The sequence below is a fragment of the Mixophyes fleayi genome, chromosome 1, assembly GCF_038048845.1.
Source record: "Mixophyes fleayi isolate aMixFle1 chromosome 1, aMixFle1.hap1, whole genome shotgun sequence".
In the NCBI taxonomy this organism is placed as follows: domain Eukaryota; kingdom Metazoa; phylum Chordata; class Amphibia; order Anura; family Limnodynastidae; genus Mixophyes; species Mixophyes fleayi.
This window is the reverse complement of record NC_134402.1, coordinates 204662428-204678735: the sequence shown is the minus strand read 5'-3', so window position 1 is coordinate 204678735 and position 16308 is coordinate 204662428. Positions and strand designations below refer to the sequence as shown.

Below are 16308 nucleotides of genomic sequence, written 5' to 3'. Positions count from 1 at the left end.
CCATATTGTAAAGGGGAAAAAAAGTAATCTATGGTATACAGTGTATTTTTAAACTAGGTCTTGTTTGGTTAAATTACTGTACATAAGTGGAAGTTGCTCAATCAATTTATAGGTTCATTGAAGGTGCTTGAAAGGGTGGGGTTATCCTAAAAGAAACAAATACAGCTAAAATCCCCCAGCACACTGCTATAACCAGATTAAATTACTGGCAGACTCCGAATCCAAACAATTTTGGAGCTAAATGTAAGATTGGAGTGTACATTCAGGACAGGAAAATATATTTTGCTGGTTGAAAAGCCTTTAATATTACCCCACCAGAACCACCTATGTTTTGGAGGCATTGGTTAACAAAATGTCCTTGGGAGTGTTTCTTTCTTTTTTTTTTTTTCTATCACACCCATATGCACAATTTCTTCTCAATTAAAAAGTAGTGCTTTTTGGGGGAAAAATAAGAGACCACATCTTCAGAGTTAAATATTTTTCCTAAATCTTTTTATGTAAAGCAGACATTTATTTTATCACAAAGAGTAGTAAGTTTGTCAAGAGTTGTTGCTAGTTCATAACTCATTTGGCTAGAAAGTGTGTGCCACAGCTTCATTATTCCACACGAGTTCAGAGTCCAATGTTTCATTCTGGCCTAAGGTCATAGTATTTGCCATAGGCATAGCAGACTTGCAGAAGTCACAACTAATTGACAACTTTTTTCAAAATAATGAAATGAACTCTGGATTTTGGTGAAGAACAACTTCTCTAGCAAGAAGATAATTGATATTTTAGTCACTTTGGCACATTCAGAATTAAGTTTTCAGGCTGCAGCGAAAATTGTATTGTATACTGGTTAAGGAAACACCTGCAGACATGAGGCTCCATTGTAAAGAGTAGGCGAGTGTGACTGGATCAATTATAAATAAGTTATTGTATACATTTATTTAAAGGAAATAGCGAAGGGTGCTTATTTATATAATTGCCAATGCACTTATTTTTGATATTGGGTATATTTTGATATAGGAAATCATTATTTCTGAGACCAGGGTAGAAAATTAGCTTTTTCTGTTTTAACCTTGCTAAAGGAAATGCCTTATTTCAGATGTATATATCTGATACAGTGAGCTTTTGTTTAGAAAGTCTTTGTGTATCGTGATGTGGCGAAATGACTTGTTTGGGGGTTGTACCTTTCTTTGGGAATGTGTATTCTGTGACTGTCTGAACAAAGTATTCATGTGAGTAAAACCTTTTGACTTGCTAGATTTCCTGTGTCTAAAAACAAGACGCAGGACATCAGAGCGTTTCTAGAATTTCACAGATAAGTGTAAATATTGTTAGCTTTGCAATGCATGTAAATCCAAGTTTGTGTAAACACATTGCATCCTGATTCTAAAAATAGCCTGTGTCCAAATCAGTATAAAAAGCACTGTCTTGTACACTGAAATGTATCATTCTGATGTTCCATCTGACCTGACCAATGATACCTTTAATCAGTGGAACTGTCCTTGTCAGGGCACCTCAGCGAAATATAACATCACTCTTTGCTTCAAGACCCTGCTTGGCAACTTCTTCAATATTGCTGTAATCCTGTGACCTGCAGTTTAGACCCTAAATCTAATCCGTTCTCTGGCTGTTTCTGAGGTTGGACCCAGCTTTTCCGGTACCATCGGTCTGCCTGCTACCCTGCAGCTCTGGCCAGTGTGATAGGCCAGGGGGTATCCATCCGCAGCAACCCTGATCCATTGTAAGAGGTCCGGAGTACCAGCCCAGGTACACCAGCAAAGGGGTACTCCAGCAGTGACAGTTACCCAGAAGGAATGTGGTTCTGAGCGCCATAAAAGGAGCCCAGTGGTGGCAACAGGCTCCTCCTACTGCAGCAGGAGGGGCGTATTCAGAATAACAAAAGAGGACAGTGGCAAAGTAAGCCCAGCCGGTTCCCAGCAACAACAGACATGGTGGCATAGGCGGTCCATCCTGTCACAGTGAGGAAATGTAAATAGTAGCTACTGGCTGTACAGGCATATCAAGTGCAGAAACAAAATGAACACTTTAAAGTGATGGTAGTAGCAATGATGTCTGAGTCAAATCCAAGTAGGTAGAGAGATCCACTGGGCCGCTAGTGATGGCACTGGCTCACCACAGCTGCAGTGTCTAAATGCGTGTCCATTCTTCACCAGGGCCTCTTTTAAAAATGTGATAGACTTTGTGACATGACACCAACAGACTCATGCCCACTTTACAGCAGCTAACAAAAAAAGAACCAGAAAGCAACAGATAAGCTATATATCGAATTGTAGTGCTACGGCATTTGCTGGCTGGATCACCTATAAATAACTTATTGTAATAATATATTTAAATTATTAGCACAGTGTGCCAATTTATATTGTTGCAAATGTACTGATTCTTGTTACTGTGTATTGAAAATGTACTTATTTTACTATATCGTGTGGCACTTTGTGTAGGAAATGCATTCCTTCCTGAGGTTTTGATGTCTAAAGCAATAAGCATTTGTTGAGGAAGTCTGTGTGTAGCTTTGAGAGGAAGTTCTCGTTAAGGCTAATTAAGTCTGTTCATGTGAGTAACCAACATGTCTTTTTTAGTCTAAATGCTCCACAGGAGGTTCGTTACTGTGTGGTCTTTTGTCCAGACTGTTAGAACCTGTGTGAACACTGTAAACAGCATGTGATGTAGGATAAACATAGGATAGATAGAATGAATATCACTTTGCTTCAAAGACCTGCTTGACAACTTCTTCCACGCTGAAATTCCTGTGACCTACAGATTAGACCCAACTCTAATCTGTTCCTAGCTGTACTGAGGTTGGGACCCAGCTTTCTGGTACCACCACTCTGCCCGCTACCCAGCAGCTCTGGCCAGTGTGATAGGCCAGAAGGAATCCATCCACCACAACACTGATCTGTAGGGAGAGGTCAGGGGTACCAGTCAGGTACACCAACAAGGGGGTACTCTAGCAGCATCAGTTACCCAGAAGGAACGCAGTTCTGGATGCTGTGAAGGAGTCCAGTGATGGCAGAATTTGTAAGCTCCTCCTACTGCGGTTAGAGGACGCATTTGGGATAACAAAAGGGAACGGTGGCAAAGTAAGCCCAGCCGGTTCCCAGCAACAACAGACAGGTTAGAATTGGTGGCCCATCCTGTCATACTGGTGCTATATAAATAGCTCAAAAGTCAGGTTGGGCTGTAAAAATTAGTTGTGAGGAAATTAACCAAAGCTTAGGATCACAAGCAGCACAATCAGGTTTACTACTGCTAACATCAGCACAATGCTGATGTTGGCAGGTGTGCAAGTGATGTGCAATTTACAACATTTTGAATGGTCAAAACAAGGATCTGTAAATTTAACATTTCACAAATAATGCTTTGCAAGATTTTTAAGACCAGATCTTGTGGGGCCACAGCATGAACCCGAGAAAGACAATTTGCAAGACTGTTGCTTCTGAATTTGTTCAACAGCATTTTAACAGTGGATTTTGCTGATTGGTAGTTATGACTTAGAAGTGGAGCAGAAGAAATTTACCATGTGTGATCCCAGCCTACCTGGCAGCAATCCTCTTTGCCCCCATATAGCTGCATGGTGGTCCCATCACTGTCTGCCAGATTTTTTGGAGAAGCTAGTAGTCATTACACTAGTGGTTCTCATGTATAAAATCAGTAGTTTATGTCCCTATGTAATTGCTGGTACTATGTGTCAGTACCTGTAAGTTGCTTGCCACCTGTACTTGTCTTTTAAGATTACTACTTTTATTTTTTATTTTTATAATTGCTTTGGCAACCTGTTGGCCAGTTGAAATTTGACTAGGCTTTAACCTTCAATGTCTAGGTTTCATTGATCAAATGTTGGGAAATATAATATGAGGTTCAGTCTAGTAGCTTGTTTAAAGTTTTAATAACTGACTTGTATAGATGATGCACCCTAAAAATCTTATCTCTTTCCTTTCCAGACTTGCCATCTAATTGTCAGAGAGTCTTTTTGAATGGCGAAAAAAATAGTGGAATTTTCAAAATACAGCCAGCCAATGCCCAGCCTTTTGAAGTTTTTTGTGAAATGACAGCCGGTGAGTTTTGCATGTTTTATTCAATTGGCAGTCCTGGATTTACATTTTCCTGCTTTTGAGGCTGCATTATATCCTCTTTTTCTTTTTTCTTATATTATTATTCTGGGTACAAACCTAAAATCAAACCCACAAGAAACACATTGAAAAATGAATAGTAATAATGAGTGGTAGGTAGTAAAACACCTTTTGTACATTATAATTTATTTATCTGTAGCAATCATTAATTGTGATAGGATGGACCGTCTACGCCACCCTGTCTGTTGCCTAGAACCAGCTGGGCTTCCTTTGCCACGTTCCCTTTTATTATTCTGAATATGCCCCTCCCTCCTGTCGCAGTATGAGGCACCTGCTGCCACCACTGGACTTCTTTATGACATCCAGAACCATGTTCCTTTTGGATAACTGTCGCTACTGGTGTACTCCTGTACTGGTACACCTGGGCTGGTACCCCTGTCCACTTACTATGGATCAGGGTGCTGTTTATGGATCCCCCTGGCCTATCACACTGGCCATGGCTGCTGGGTAGCGGGCAGAGCAGTGGTACTATGAACTGGGTCCAAACTTCAAAACAGCCGGAGGACAGATTAGATTTAGGGTCTGATCTGTAGGTCACAGGAATACAGCAATATTGACGAAGTTGTCAAGCAGGGTCTTGAAGCAGAGTGATATTTATTTAGCTTAAGTGTCTTGACAAGGACTGTTCAACTGATTTTAAAGATATCAGTGGTCAGGTCAGATGGAACATCAGAATGATGCATTTCAGTGTAACAGGACTCTGTTTTTATACAGTTTTAGAGACTAGTCTTGGCAGGGGGTAAGCCATCCCCCTGATCAGAGAAGGCTCCGCGAAGACTGCAATATTTCATTCAAACATTAACATCGGTATGTAATCTAATCCTGCATCTAACACAATTTAACTTCCACATCAAACTGATTTTCCTCAGATTTCCATCAGATCTCAGGATGTTCTTAAATTTTAAATGCAATTTATACTTAACAAAACAAACACTTATCTGTAATATCCATCAAAAGCAACTCAGGAACTCACAAAAATGACCTTCTGTGTTGTGTTTAAGTGTTGGTTACTCACATTGAATAGACTTAATTAGCCTTAATGAGGACATCCTCTAAAAACTACACACAGACCACCTCAAATAAATGCTTATTAGAAATCAAACCTATAGCTCAGACATGATTTGCTCTAGAAAAGTTAAAACAAATCAGTTTCTTCCCTGGTCTCAGAAATAAAGATTTCCCTTACCAAAATATACACATCAAAAAAAGTGCCAGTGCAATTATATAAATAAGCTCCCTGCGCTATTTCCTTTAAATAAATTTATACCATAAGTTACTTAAAAGTGATCGTCACATTAATGTTACATAATTAGTGTCCCACCTATTTGAAAAGAAATAATTATGAGTAGTAATACATCTTTATAGCACCATTTTGTCTATTTTTGTTTGAGCATTCCCCAACACCTTAGTTAATTCAAACTGCTTTATAAATGAACCATAAGGAGAAAAAATGGCGCGCAGACCACTTGTAATTATCTGGAAAGCTGAGTAGAATGTACGGAGGTTGAGTATGCATATATCCTTATACTCATTATAATACATATACTTGGCATTAAAATATTACAAGAAGTTAAAATGTCTCACAATTTACGTAGTTTTAAGGATAATTGCAGTTGCCAATGACTAAAAACACAAAGGGGGGAATTCAATGGTCCGCGTTACGGGTAAAAGTAACGCGGCCTGCGCATTATTACCGATATTACGGTAATAATGCGCTTATTTACCGTTAATTACCATTTTAGCTCGCAGCTCAGGGTTAAAACTACCGTAATAACGGTAATAGTTTTAACGCCGCCCTAATTCGGGTAGAATTGAATTCCCCCCCAAAGCTTCAATTTACTATACAGCAGTGATATTGCCACTGAATTTTTGGAAGTGTCATGAATGATTACTACTCCAAATAGCACCTTACATGAATATTGCATATGCAAAGATGGCATCACAGTCAGGGCTGGACTGGCCATCTGGCACTTCTTGCAAATGCCAGAAGGGCCGATGGCCAGAGGGGCCGGTCCCCATGTCCGCCGAGCAGCAACACTCTGCGCGCTGCCCGGCAGAAGGAGAATCAGTGACAGCCGCCTATGCGAGAAATCACATGGGACAGTACCTGTCACGTGGTACTGTCCCATGTGATTGCTCGCATAGGTGGCTGTCACTGATTCTCCTTCTGCCGGGCAGCGCGCAGAGTGTTGCTGCTGGAAGTAAGGTAAATGTCTGTGTGTGTTTGTGTAATATGTCTGTGTGGCGGCTATTAGTGTGGCTGTGTAGCTAATATTGTTTGTGTGGCTAATAGTGTGTCTGTGTGGCTAATAGTGTGTCTGTGTGGCTAATAGTGTGTCTGTGTGGCTAATAGTGTGTCTGGCTAATAGTGTGTGGGTAATAGTGTGTGTGTCTGTGTGGGTAATAGTGTGGCTAATAGTGTGGCTGTGTAGCTAATAGTGTGGCTGTGTGGCAAATAGTGTGTGGCTAATAGTGTGGCTTATAGTGTGTGTGGCTAATAGCGTGTCTGTGTGGCTAATAGCGTGTCTGTGTGGCTAATAGTGTGGCTGTGTGGCTAATAGCGTGGCTGTGTGGCTAATAGCGTGGCTGTGTGGCTAATAGCGTGGCTGTGTGGCAAATAGTGTGTGGCTAATAGTGTGGCTGTGTGGCTTATAGTGTGTGTGTGTGTGTGGCTAATAGCGTGTCTGTGTGGCTAATAGCGTGTCTGTGTGGCTAATAGCGTGTCTGTGTGGCTAATAGTGTGGCTGTGTGGCTAATAGCGTGGCTGTGTGGCTAATAGCGTGGCTGTGTGGCTAATAGCGTGGCTGTGTGGCTAATAGCGTGGCTGTGTGGCTAATTGTGTTTCTGTGTGGCCTCATGTTGCTATAGTGTGCATTTGGCCATGTTCATATAAGGTGCGTGTGTGTGCGCGCATGCAGTATTTTAATATAATATGTGAGGGAAGGGAGGATCTTAATATAGTGTGGGAGTTATGCTATTTAATGGTGGAGTGTAGGTGGGGGCTAATTTTTTAAGGTGAGGTTAAGGAACCTTTAATGCTGGGGTGGTTTAGGGCTATCGGGTAAATAAGGGGCTGATTTTGAGGAGGAGGGCTTTTTATTAAATGTGAATATGAATTATTTATTGTCGGGGATGGTTGTGGAAAATGGCTATATTTATTAAACTTTAATGCTATTTAATTTATTGCTGGGACTGTTTGGAGGGAGGGAAATATGTTTTGAATAAATGGGTATACTGTTAATTCAGTGGTCAGGGAACAGGGGTAAATTACCCCAAATGGGGTAAAAATGAAATTCCTGGGGGTAATGCTGCCGATTCACATGCTGTCAGTTGGATTGTAGACACCTTTAAATGTGAAATTGCTGTTGTACCAGAAGAGCCTCAAGGGTTGGCAGAGGCACTTCTTGAGCTTCGATGCAATAATGAAGCACATATTGCATACTTGCCAACTCTCCCGGAATGTCCGGGAGACTCATGCATTTTGCGAGAGTCTCCCGGACTCCCGGGTGAGTGTGGCAATCTCCCGAATTCTGCCCACTTCACTAGGAAGTGCCCCACTTCCTAGTGAAGTGGGCAGAATTAGATCCCAAACGCTGCGATTACTGGTGAATCGCGGCGTTTGGCCAAAATGACGCGATTTTGGCCGCTCCGCCCCCCTCACGCCCACCTCCACTGGCATGCTCCCGGAAGAGAGCTGAAGAAAGTCGGTAAGTATGACATATTGCATTTGAAAACAAAGCAGATCTGTCATATTTTTGGATGTCAACAGCTGCAAAGGCATTCAAAATTGCACATGAGGAGGCAGTCAAAGAGTTGCTGCCTTTTGCAAGAACCTACCTTTGCGAACAAGGATTTTCCACGCTAACGAACATAAAAACAAAGCAGAGAAATCGATTGGATGCTGAATACTTTTGATGTCAAATTGCTCTGACATCAAAATGCGCCAATATTGATGCTCTCATATCAAAAATGAAGCAATATTAATTCTCAAAAACCTGAAGTTTTAAAGTTGAAGCTTTCAAAGAAATTTTGAATAGCCTCAAAAAATTCCAATAATTAATAATATATGATTTCCTTCCTTTCAAATCAAGGGGGTAACGTCAGCGTATCTAAATATATTTGGGGGTAAAAGGTAAAAATGTTCCCTGACCCCTGTGTTAATTTAAGGTTGGGGCTGGTTGGAGGGAAATAGGTCTACTTTATTAAATGTGAATATTATTATTGTGGGGACTGGAGGGAGGCCTAATTATAAAACGTAAGTGCTATTGTTTTAACACCGGGGAGTTTTCTGAATCTCGTGTACCCATTTTTTTTTTCAAAATAGGGCATCCAATATTTTCAGGATCAAGACTGAGCTAAAGAAACCAGCTGCTACAAGTGGTGAAAGTGACCAAGACAGGTAGGAGAAAGCAGGACAGTCTGCCAACTGTCCTGAATCTGGTGGGGCAGTCTTGAATTTGGGTGAATGTCCGGATTTGGTCCGAATGCAAGGACAGTTGGGAGGTATGTCCCGCTTCACCACGTACTGCTTGTGAAGGCAAAGCTTTGTGCTTCTAACAGTAGTGCCTGTGTATTTGTCTAAAATGATAAATGTAATGTATCTTTATAATGTATGTATCAATGCCCCATGTTGGCCACACCCAAAACACAATGAGGCCCTGTTCGGCGCCGCCGCTGCGCGGCGGCACATGTTTTCTTTCCTGCTGGAACTGGGGTGACCCTGTGTACCTTAAATGCCAGGGCTGATTTTTAGTCCCAGTCCGGCCCTGATCACAGTCCTATGTTTGCAAATTGTAGCCCAGTTGGCAGTATTGAGAGCTAAGTAAGCAGATTGTATTAGACTTTTAGCTAAGGTGGGCCCTCTGTATCAGATGAATGTGGGCCAATTAACATAACTTGGGAAATTACCCGTTGATCATTCTAGATCTCTAGATCATTTTGTTTCCAAAAGCAGAAATGTCTCTAAATTGTTTCCAGCTAATGGTAAAACTCCTGTATTCCAAAGTCACTGCACAATGCCAGTGATCCATATTGGCATGTCAAAGGCCATGATGTAATCTAGCATGCATGTTGTGCTCCTGTCCTCTAGCAGCATCACCAAGACAGTTGTCTACACCATTATGAAATTCCAATAATTAAATACATTTATTTTGATGATTTCGCAAATGCTGACACCCTCTTAGTGCTTTTTGTTTGTATGAATTTGATGAGGTGCTGCATAACACACATCCAGCGAGAGCGCTCTATTCCATTTTTATTTCTTGACATGCTGACTGTGTCTGGATCACTTATAAATAACTTATGGTATAAACTTATATAAATAAGTGTCCTGCGCTATTTCCTTTACCAAAATACCCACAATATCAAAACTAAGTACATTTGCAATTATTTAAAGGAAATATCTTTATTTCTGAGACCATTTTTTGTTTTAACTTTGATAGAGGAAATTCATTATTTCTGAGGTATATACCTGATGCAATAAGACTTTGTTGAGGAAATCTTTTGTGTATTTTGGTGTAGGGAAATGGCTTGTTTGGGGTTTTGTAACTTTTCTTTTGAGAATGTGTGTTCTGAAACTGTCTGTCAATTACCCAGAAGAAACCTGGTACTGGATGCTGGTAAAGGAGTCCAGTGGTGGCAGTGTTTGTAACCCCCTCCTATTGCGGTTAGAGGGCTCATTTGGGATGACGAAAGGGAACGGTGGCAAAGTAAGCCCAGCCGTTTCCCAGCAGCAACAGACAGGGTGGCATAGGCAATCCATCCTGTCACAGCCAGTCATGGAAATAATTAAACAAGTGTATAGAAAATATAGATATATAGATATTCACATAGACTGAGGGTCAGACTCAGTAGAGGCAAGTTTGTTCAATGTACTTGTAGCGCAACAGTGCCAGCTCATTATTAATAAACTGCCATGTATAACAGTCAGACACCAGCCTTCTATTTAGTGTATATACTGTGTAGCAGAGTGCTGACCTTTATTACAGACGGGTTTGCAATTTTCATATATATTCTTCCATATGTGCTGGAATTCATAATTGTAAATTTGGGGCAAAATAAGCTGAGCTACTGAGCCACCCAAATCAGGCTTATTTATTGCATGACTGCATCCGTTTCTTAGAAGGCTACACTGATTTTGTGCGCACATCAATCGTGTTTGTTGGCAGATTGATGTGTTACAACCTAGTGACAGAAGGTGGTTTTAAAAAGTCTGGATGTCCACATGACAGCCACTACTGAAATTGATTTCTGCATTCTGATCAAGATAATAGTTTTTAAATTGTCCAGTATCATTGCACACTTCTAGAGTATCCTATAGATAATACAGACTTAAATACTATTTTTTTTTTCTTTTTCCCCTATATACCACAGAAGGTGGATGGACTGTGGTGCAAAGACGCAAAGATGGTTCAGTTGATTTCGACCAACTCTGGGAATCTTACGAAAATGGATTTGGTAAACTTAATGGTCAATATCATGTTTTTTATTTTCTTAATACTTGTATTCAGTCTCTTGCTGACATTAAGCATGTCATCTTTAAGTACTAAGAATATATTAAATACAATAGGAAATATTATTAGTAAACACTGCAACATTGCTGTGTAAAAATATCTGCATTAAATATGATGTTCTCGTTTACATTTTATTGTTTGCAGAGAATGTTTAATCATTCACACCTGTCCTCTCCCCCAATGGAGCTTACAGTCTATACACTATACCACACAAATACTGGGGTTAATTTCATCAGAAGACAATTGGCCTGTCATTGTTTTTTGGACTGTAGGGAGAGACTAGAACCAACCCATGCAAGTACGGGGAGAACATACAAAGTCTGCACAGATAGTGGTCTAGTTGGAATAAAAGGAATGTCCCTCTACCTGTGAGTCGGCAATACTAACCACTGTGCCACAATGCCATTGAACTCAACATTGTCCGCTGATAAAAAGTAAACCGATATTCTTATCAAGAGTTCCAGAAATGTATATGTTTGTGTGTGTGTAGTGTGAATGCCTTATTTGCACATGTCCTTATTTTTTCTCTCATTTCCTTTTAGGTGAATTTTGGCTTGGTCTATTAAAGGTGCATCAGATAATGGAGCAAGAACAGTATATCATGCACATAGAGTTGCAGGACTGGGAGCAGAACATTCAGCACATGGAGGTCAATTTCCATTTGGGAGGTCCTAGCACAGCCTATGCCCTACAACTCACCGGTTCAGTAGCTGGAGGGCTGAAAAATGCTTTGTGTGAATTCCGAGTGCAACCATTCTCTACCCGTGACAGAGATGAAGATCTAAAATCTGACGTAAACTGTGCAAAGCTTCTCTCTGGTTAGTATGACAGTGTACAACAATACACAAAATAGTGTTATTCCAATCATGTCAAGACAATTAACGGTAGTACTGAATCATCTTTAAGCAGCAAAGTAAGGGGAATTATAAAGCATAACTTTTATTAGTTAAGAAAGACAGTAAAAACATTCTTAAAACCTTAATAATTACCCAATATAGATCTACATTTTGTTGTACCAGGACATAGTTCTATATGAACATGCAGTTTAAACATTTAATTTAGGGGCACTCCTGTTCTTACACTGCCAGACTGGAACCTGCTCCTTGTGAACAGTAGTGTGCCTGGGAGCAGTTTCATTTGGTTTCTAAGAACATAATCCATAAAAACCATTGTGGCTATTTTAGAAGTGGACGCATTTGCGAGCCAAACATACATGAGAAAAGGCACATGTATTTCCGCACATATGTTTAGTCAGATGCATCTCAAGATGGGCTGAAAAACAAGTAGTACGTCAGGCATACAACTGTGTATGGTTACACCCCATAATAGTTACACATTACCCTAATTGTACATGGTATAATAATGTAATGAAGTGTCATATACACAGTAAATGCGACTTTCACGTTTATTAATAACTATATATACACTATTCTCTTGTCTAAACACTTCATTATAGTATTATATTGTGTACAAATAGGGTAATGTCATTTTTGCATTTACTACTAATACTGTAGAGCCACATCTCTAAGCTTTTGTTGAGCATAAGTATACACACTTGTTACTCTTCTTAACAATTACCTGCTGCAAATACTAGTGATGTACAACTGGACACGTTTTGAGCTGCGTCCAAATTAACATATGAATGTATATGCTCTCTTTGATGCGTGCATATTTTTCTGCAGATGTTCAGGGTCCAGATATTTCCAACTCTGCATGAACCCCTTCAATGTATGTCTTGAGGACAGGATTACACTTGCTAGTCGATTAAACTTATTAGTTAATCAGGTTGCAATGCTGCATTTGTCAAATACATGCTTTGACTTATATGTCCTGGAACTTATGTATAGGGTTTCATATGAACACAGCAAAAGGTGCAAAACTGTGGTAAAATCAAACCGATTTGGAGAAAGGTAAATAAAGAATTTACACATATGTTACTGGCATGTAGGTTTGAAATAAGTAAATTGTGGGTTTAGTTCACCTTTTAAAGAAAGCTACAATCCAAAAACCACAAATTGCAGCCTATATTTAAATAAAATAAATCTGTGTTTCGGTAAATTTAATCCCACCCTACGCTTGCCTGTAGTTGGTTTTCAAAGGTAGCCCTAGAATCTTACACTTTTTCAACTAGTGTTCAAAGCCTTCAGTCGCTACTGTTGAAGTGAAGGGTAAGGGCTCCTCCCAAAGTCACACAAGGGCATTAAGGAACTGAATTGCTCTCTTGTGTCAGATGTGGATCATTCACTATTAATTTCAACCTGGCGCGAGAGAAACCCTTTAGTTCTTAAGAACACTACTAGCTGAAGAAAACTCTTCCATGTGACAATGCTCTTAAGAATGTGGAGAGCAGAAAATATGTTCTCACACTGTCCCTAAATTAACCAGTATATGTTGCTGATATTTTATAATTTTGTGTCTAGCTAAATTTTAATTTTTAAACTTTTTTTTTTTCTTGTAGGAGGCTGGTGGTTTAGTACATGTGGCCAATCTAACCTAAATGGTAAATATTTTAACTACATCCCTCGCCACCGACATGAGAGAAAGCAGGGTATATTCTGGAAGACTTGGAGAGGCAGATATTACCCACTGAAATCCAGCACCATAAAAATCCGACCTCTGAAATTGTAGTGAGCCATCTAAACGGCAAAACAAATTTGTATATGTTATACCTTGAGATCAGTTCTAGTTTTGTAGGTATAGGTAAAAGTTACTTGTTTTTAGGTACATTTTCAAGTAAGTTATTACACATAACTACATATTCCATATTGACAACGACCTTTGAATTAAAAATTCCACAACAATAGCTGTGTGCCTTAACTGTAGTTATGTATATTTCAATTTCTAAAATGTAACTGCCGATTTGTGTGTGCATTACCAAAACAAGCATTTGTTGCTCTTAGTTGTTTCATATTATTTTCTGCCCTACATGTGTTTTTCACTTTAAATGTAATATTAAATCTGTTCTGCAAAGTATGGCAATTGCACTTTCTGCATGTAAAATTACCCCAACTTGTTATCTTTCCCCAGTTGCATGTAAAGTAGATAGACTACTTTGCTATATTTTTTATATTTGTTATGTTACTGAAAATAGTATTTGACTTTTGCAACAATATTTAGAAAAATGCTGTACAATTTTACTTGTAGTTTGTTAAACTGCACCTAAACTCTAGGTGTAAATATCTTTAAGACTTGAAGTCATATTGAGTGATATGAGACCATGATCAAAATGTTAAGCAATGTAAATATTTATTAATAAGGAATCTACTTAATAATTCAATTGTATATTTAAAGTTTGTTTAAAATAAAAAAAAAATGTACAGTTGTTGCTTTGAGTAATTATTGGCGCATGCATGCATTGGATAGCTAGTGACAATGAACATGTAACAATGACATAATCTCTGAATAACAATATTGTTTCCCACAATAGGGGGGGGGGGGGGGCAAGTATGATGTATGTGGTGTAGAAAAGGTTTTGGGTATTCTCTTTTATAACTATTTGTGTTTGAGGACGTAGATGCTCACAGTGCAGTTATCAATCTATCCAGTCCTATACAGTGTTCTATAGAATATAAGTGTACTGATTGAGTCCTCCTGCACTTTGAGCAGAATAACTGAGAGTTATGCTTATTATTATTATTATTATTATTATTATTATTATTATTATCCTTTATTTGTTAGGCGCCACAAGGTTTCCGCAGCGCTGCACACAGTACAAACAGTAGACTAAACAGGGTAAAACAGTACAAACCAATAAATAAAAATACCAATGCTTCAGAAACTCCAGGCTGGCCGATGTAGTAAACAAGGAGCAGAAGAACGGTAAGGAGACAGGAGGGAAGAGTGCCCTGCTCATGTGAGCTTACATCCTAAGGGAGGGAAAACAGACTGGCACATGGGGAGCCAGATAAGGCACGGGGGAGCCAGATAAGGCAAGGGGAGAGCGAGTGGAGTATAGAGAAAGGGGTTATGTGTATGATTGGTAGGCTTTGAGGAAGAGGTGGGTTTTCAGCGCACGTTTGAAGGAGCACAGAGTAGGAGAGAGGCGGATGGAACGAGGGAGGTCATTCCAGTGAAGTGGGGCAGCACGGGAAAAGTCTTGGATTCTGGAGTGGGAAGAGGTGATAAGAGTGGAGGAGAGGCGTCGGTCATTGGCTGAGTGCAGGGAGCGGGCGGGAGTGTGAATGGAAAGAAGGTGAGAGATGTATGGGGCAGTAGAGTTGGAGAGAGCCTTGTAAGTGGTGGTGAGGAGTTTGAAAAGGATTCTGTAGGGGAAGGGAAGCCAGTGTAAGGCGAGGCAGAGGAGGAGCGGCTTGAGAGAAAGATGAGTCTATGCTTACCATTAATTCCTTTTCCTTGAAATCCAAAATGGCAGCCATTGCAATGGGATGTACCCAAATAATACAGTAGGGAGGGTGAAAAAAAAAAAACTATATTGCACAAGCATGAATTTGTTTATTGACTGTGCATAACAGGTCTCCTAAAATGAGCCACGCCTGAGCCTTACTTGTCCAAAATGTTTCCATTACTTGTGTTAAGTCTGCTGTCAGTATCTCTGACACCTTACGCCCATTTCTTTTCTATGCTGTAAAATAATCTTTCTGAACCATCTGGAAATTACTTGTTTAGAAAGGGTGTACCCTTTCTAAGGCCTAACTGAAACCACAATAAGCAGTGTGTTTCTGAGTTCTGTCCTGAACAAATTTTATGGCAATTGTTATTACCAAGTCCAGGGAATACAGTTGTTTTCATTGTTAGGTTATAGAAAAAAGGAGGGCAGTACAACCTTCTGATTAATGTGAAATGTATATACCACTTTTTAGCAGGAACTTTGAATTGGCCTTAAGCACCACTTTATCTGCATAGTCATTCAGAAAGAGCTCCTACCACCACTGTGTGTTCTAATTCCCCAACTCTGCGTGCAGACATAATTAACATAAAAATATCACTTGTAGTTTCGTCCATCTGAAAAAGACTTCTTACAGTGGTTTAAAATGGTCAGACATCAAAGCGTTGAGAACTAAATTGAGGTCCTATGGCGCTACAAAGGATCTGACAAAGTGACAGGTCCTCTTCTACTTTAAATCATTTAAATCTTCTGAAGCAACTTAGTATTGTGAGAGAATGGGCCGCTTATGCCACCCTGTCTATTGTTGCTGGGAACCGGCTGGGCTAGCTTTGCCACCTTTCCCTTTCGTTATCCCAAATGCGCCCTCTTGCCATAGTAGGAGGGGCTTGCAAATGCTATCACCACTGGACTCCTTAGCGGCATCCAGTACCGGGTTTCTTCTGGGCAACGGACACTGCGAGTATACCCCGTGGCTGGTGTACCTGGGCTGATTCTCCGGACTTCTTCCTATAGATCAGGGTTGCTGTGGATGAATCCCCCCTGGCCTATCACACCGGCCAGAGCCACTGGCTAGCGGGTAGAGCGGTGGTATTGGATGCTAGGTCCAAACCTCAGAAACAGTCGGGAATGGATTAGATTTTGGGTCTAATCTGTAGGTCACAGGATTTTTAGCATGGAAGATATTTTCAAGCAGTTCTTTGAAACATGTGATATTTATTTGCAGTCACACTGATTGAAGGTACCAGTGCTAAGGTCAGATGGATTCAGAAGAACAATTTTCAATACAAGACTGGGCTTTTTATACAGATTTGGG

The 16308-nt window shown here is 40.0% G+C and overlaps 1 protein-coding gene across 2 annotated transcripts; it reads left to right on the top strand.

The window, feature by feature from the left end:
* Nucleotides 1-3951: 3951 nt before the first annotated feature.
* ANGPTL4 (angiopoietin like 4) lies at nucleotides 3952-13970 on the top strand. Of its 2 annotated transcripts, none has more exons than XM_075204797.1 (4): nucleotides 3952-4061; nucleotides 10509-10592; nucleotides 11191-11466; nucleotides 13107-13970. In XM_075204797.1, exons 1-4 carry the CDS (start codon nucleotides 4052-4054, stop codon nucleotides 13274-13276), a joined length of 540 nt encoding a protein of 179 aa, XP_075060898.1. In that variant the 5' UTR covers nucleotides 3952-4051; the 3' UTR covers nucleotides 13277-13970. The 2 variants fall into 2 exon arrangements, with proteins under 2 accessions (XP_075060898.1, XP_075060897.1); XM_075204796.1 differs by having other exon boundaries at nucleotides 3953-4061; nucleotides 10509-10604.
* Nucleotides 13971-16308: the final 2338 nt, after the last annotated feature.

Excerpts from the sequence above, each read along its gene's own strand:
- ANGPTL4 (XM_075204796.1), top strand. Across the intron at positions 10,605-11,190 it reads TGGATTTGGTAAACTTAATG|GTGAATTTTGGCTTGGTCTA; the intron begins GTCAATATCATG and ends ATTTCCTTTTAG. Across the intron at positions 11,467-13,106 it reads CTGTGCAAAGCTTCTCTCTG|GAGGCTGGTGGTTTAGTACA; the intron begins GTTAGTATGACA and ends TTTTTCTTGTAG.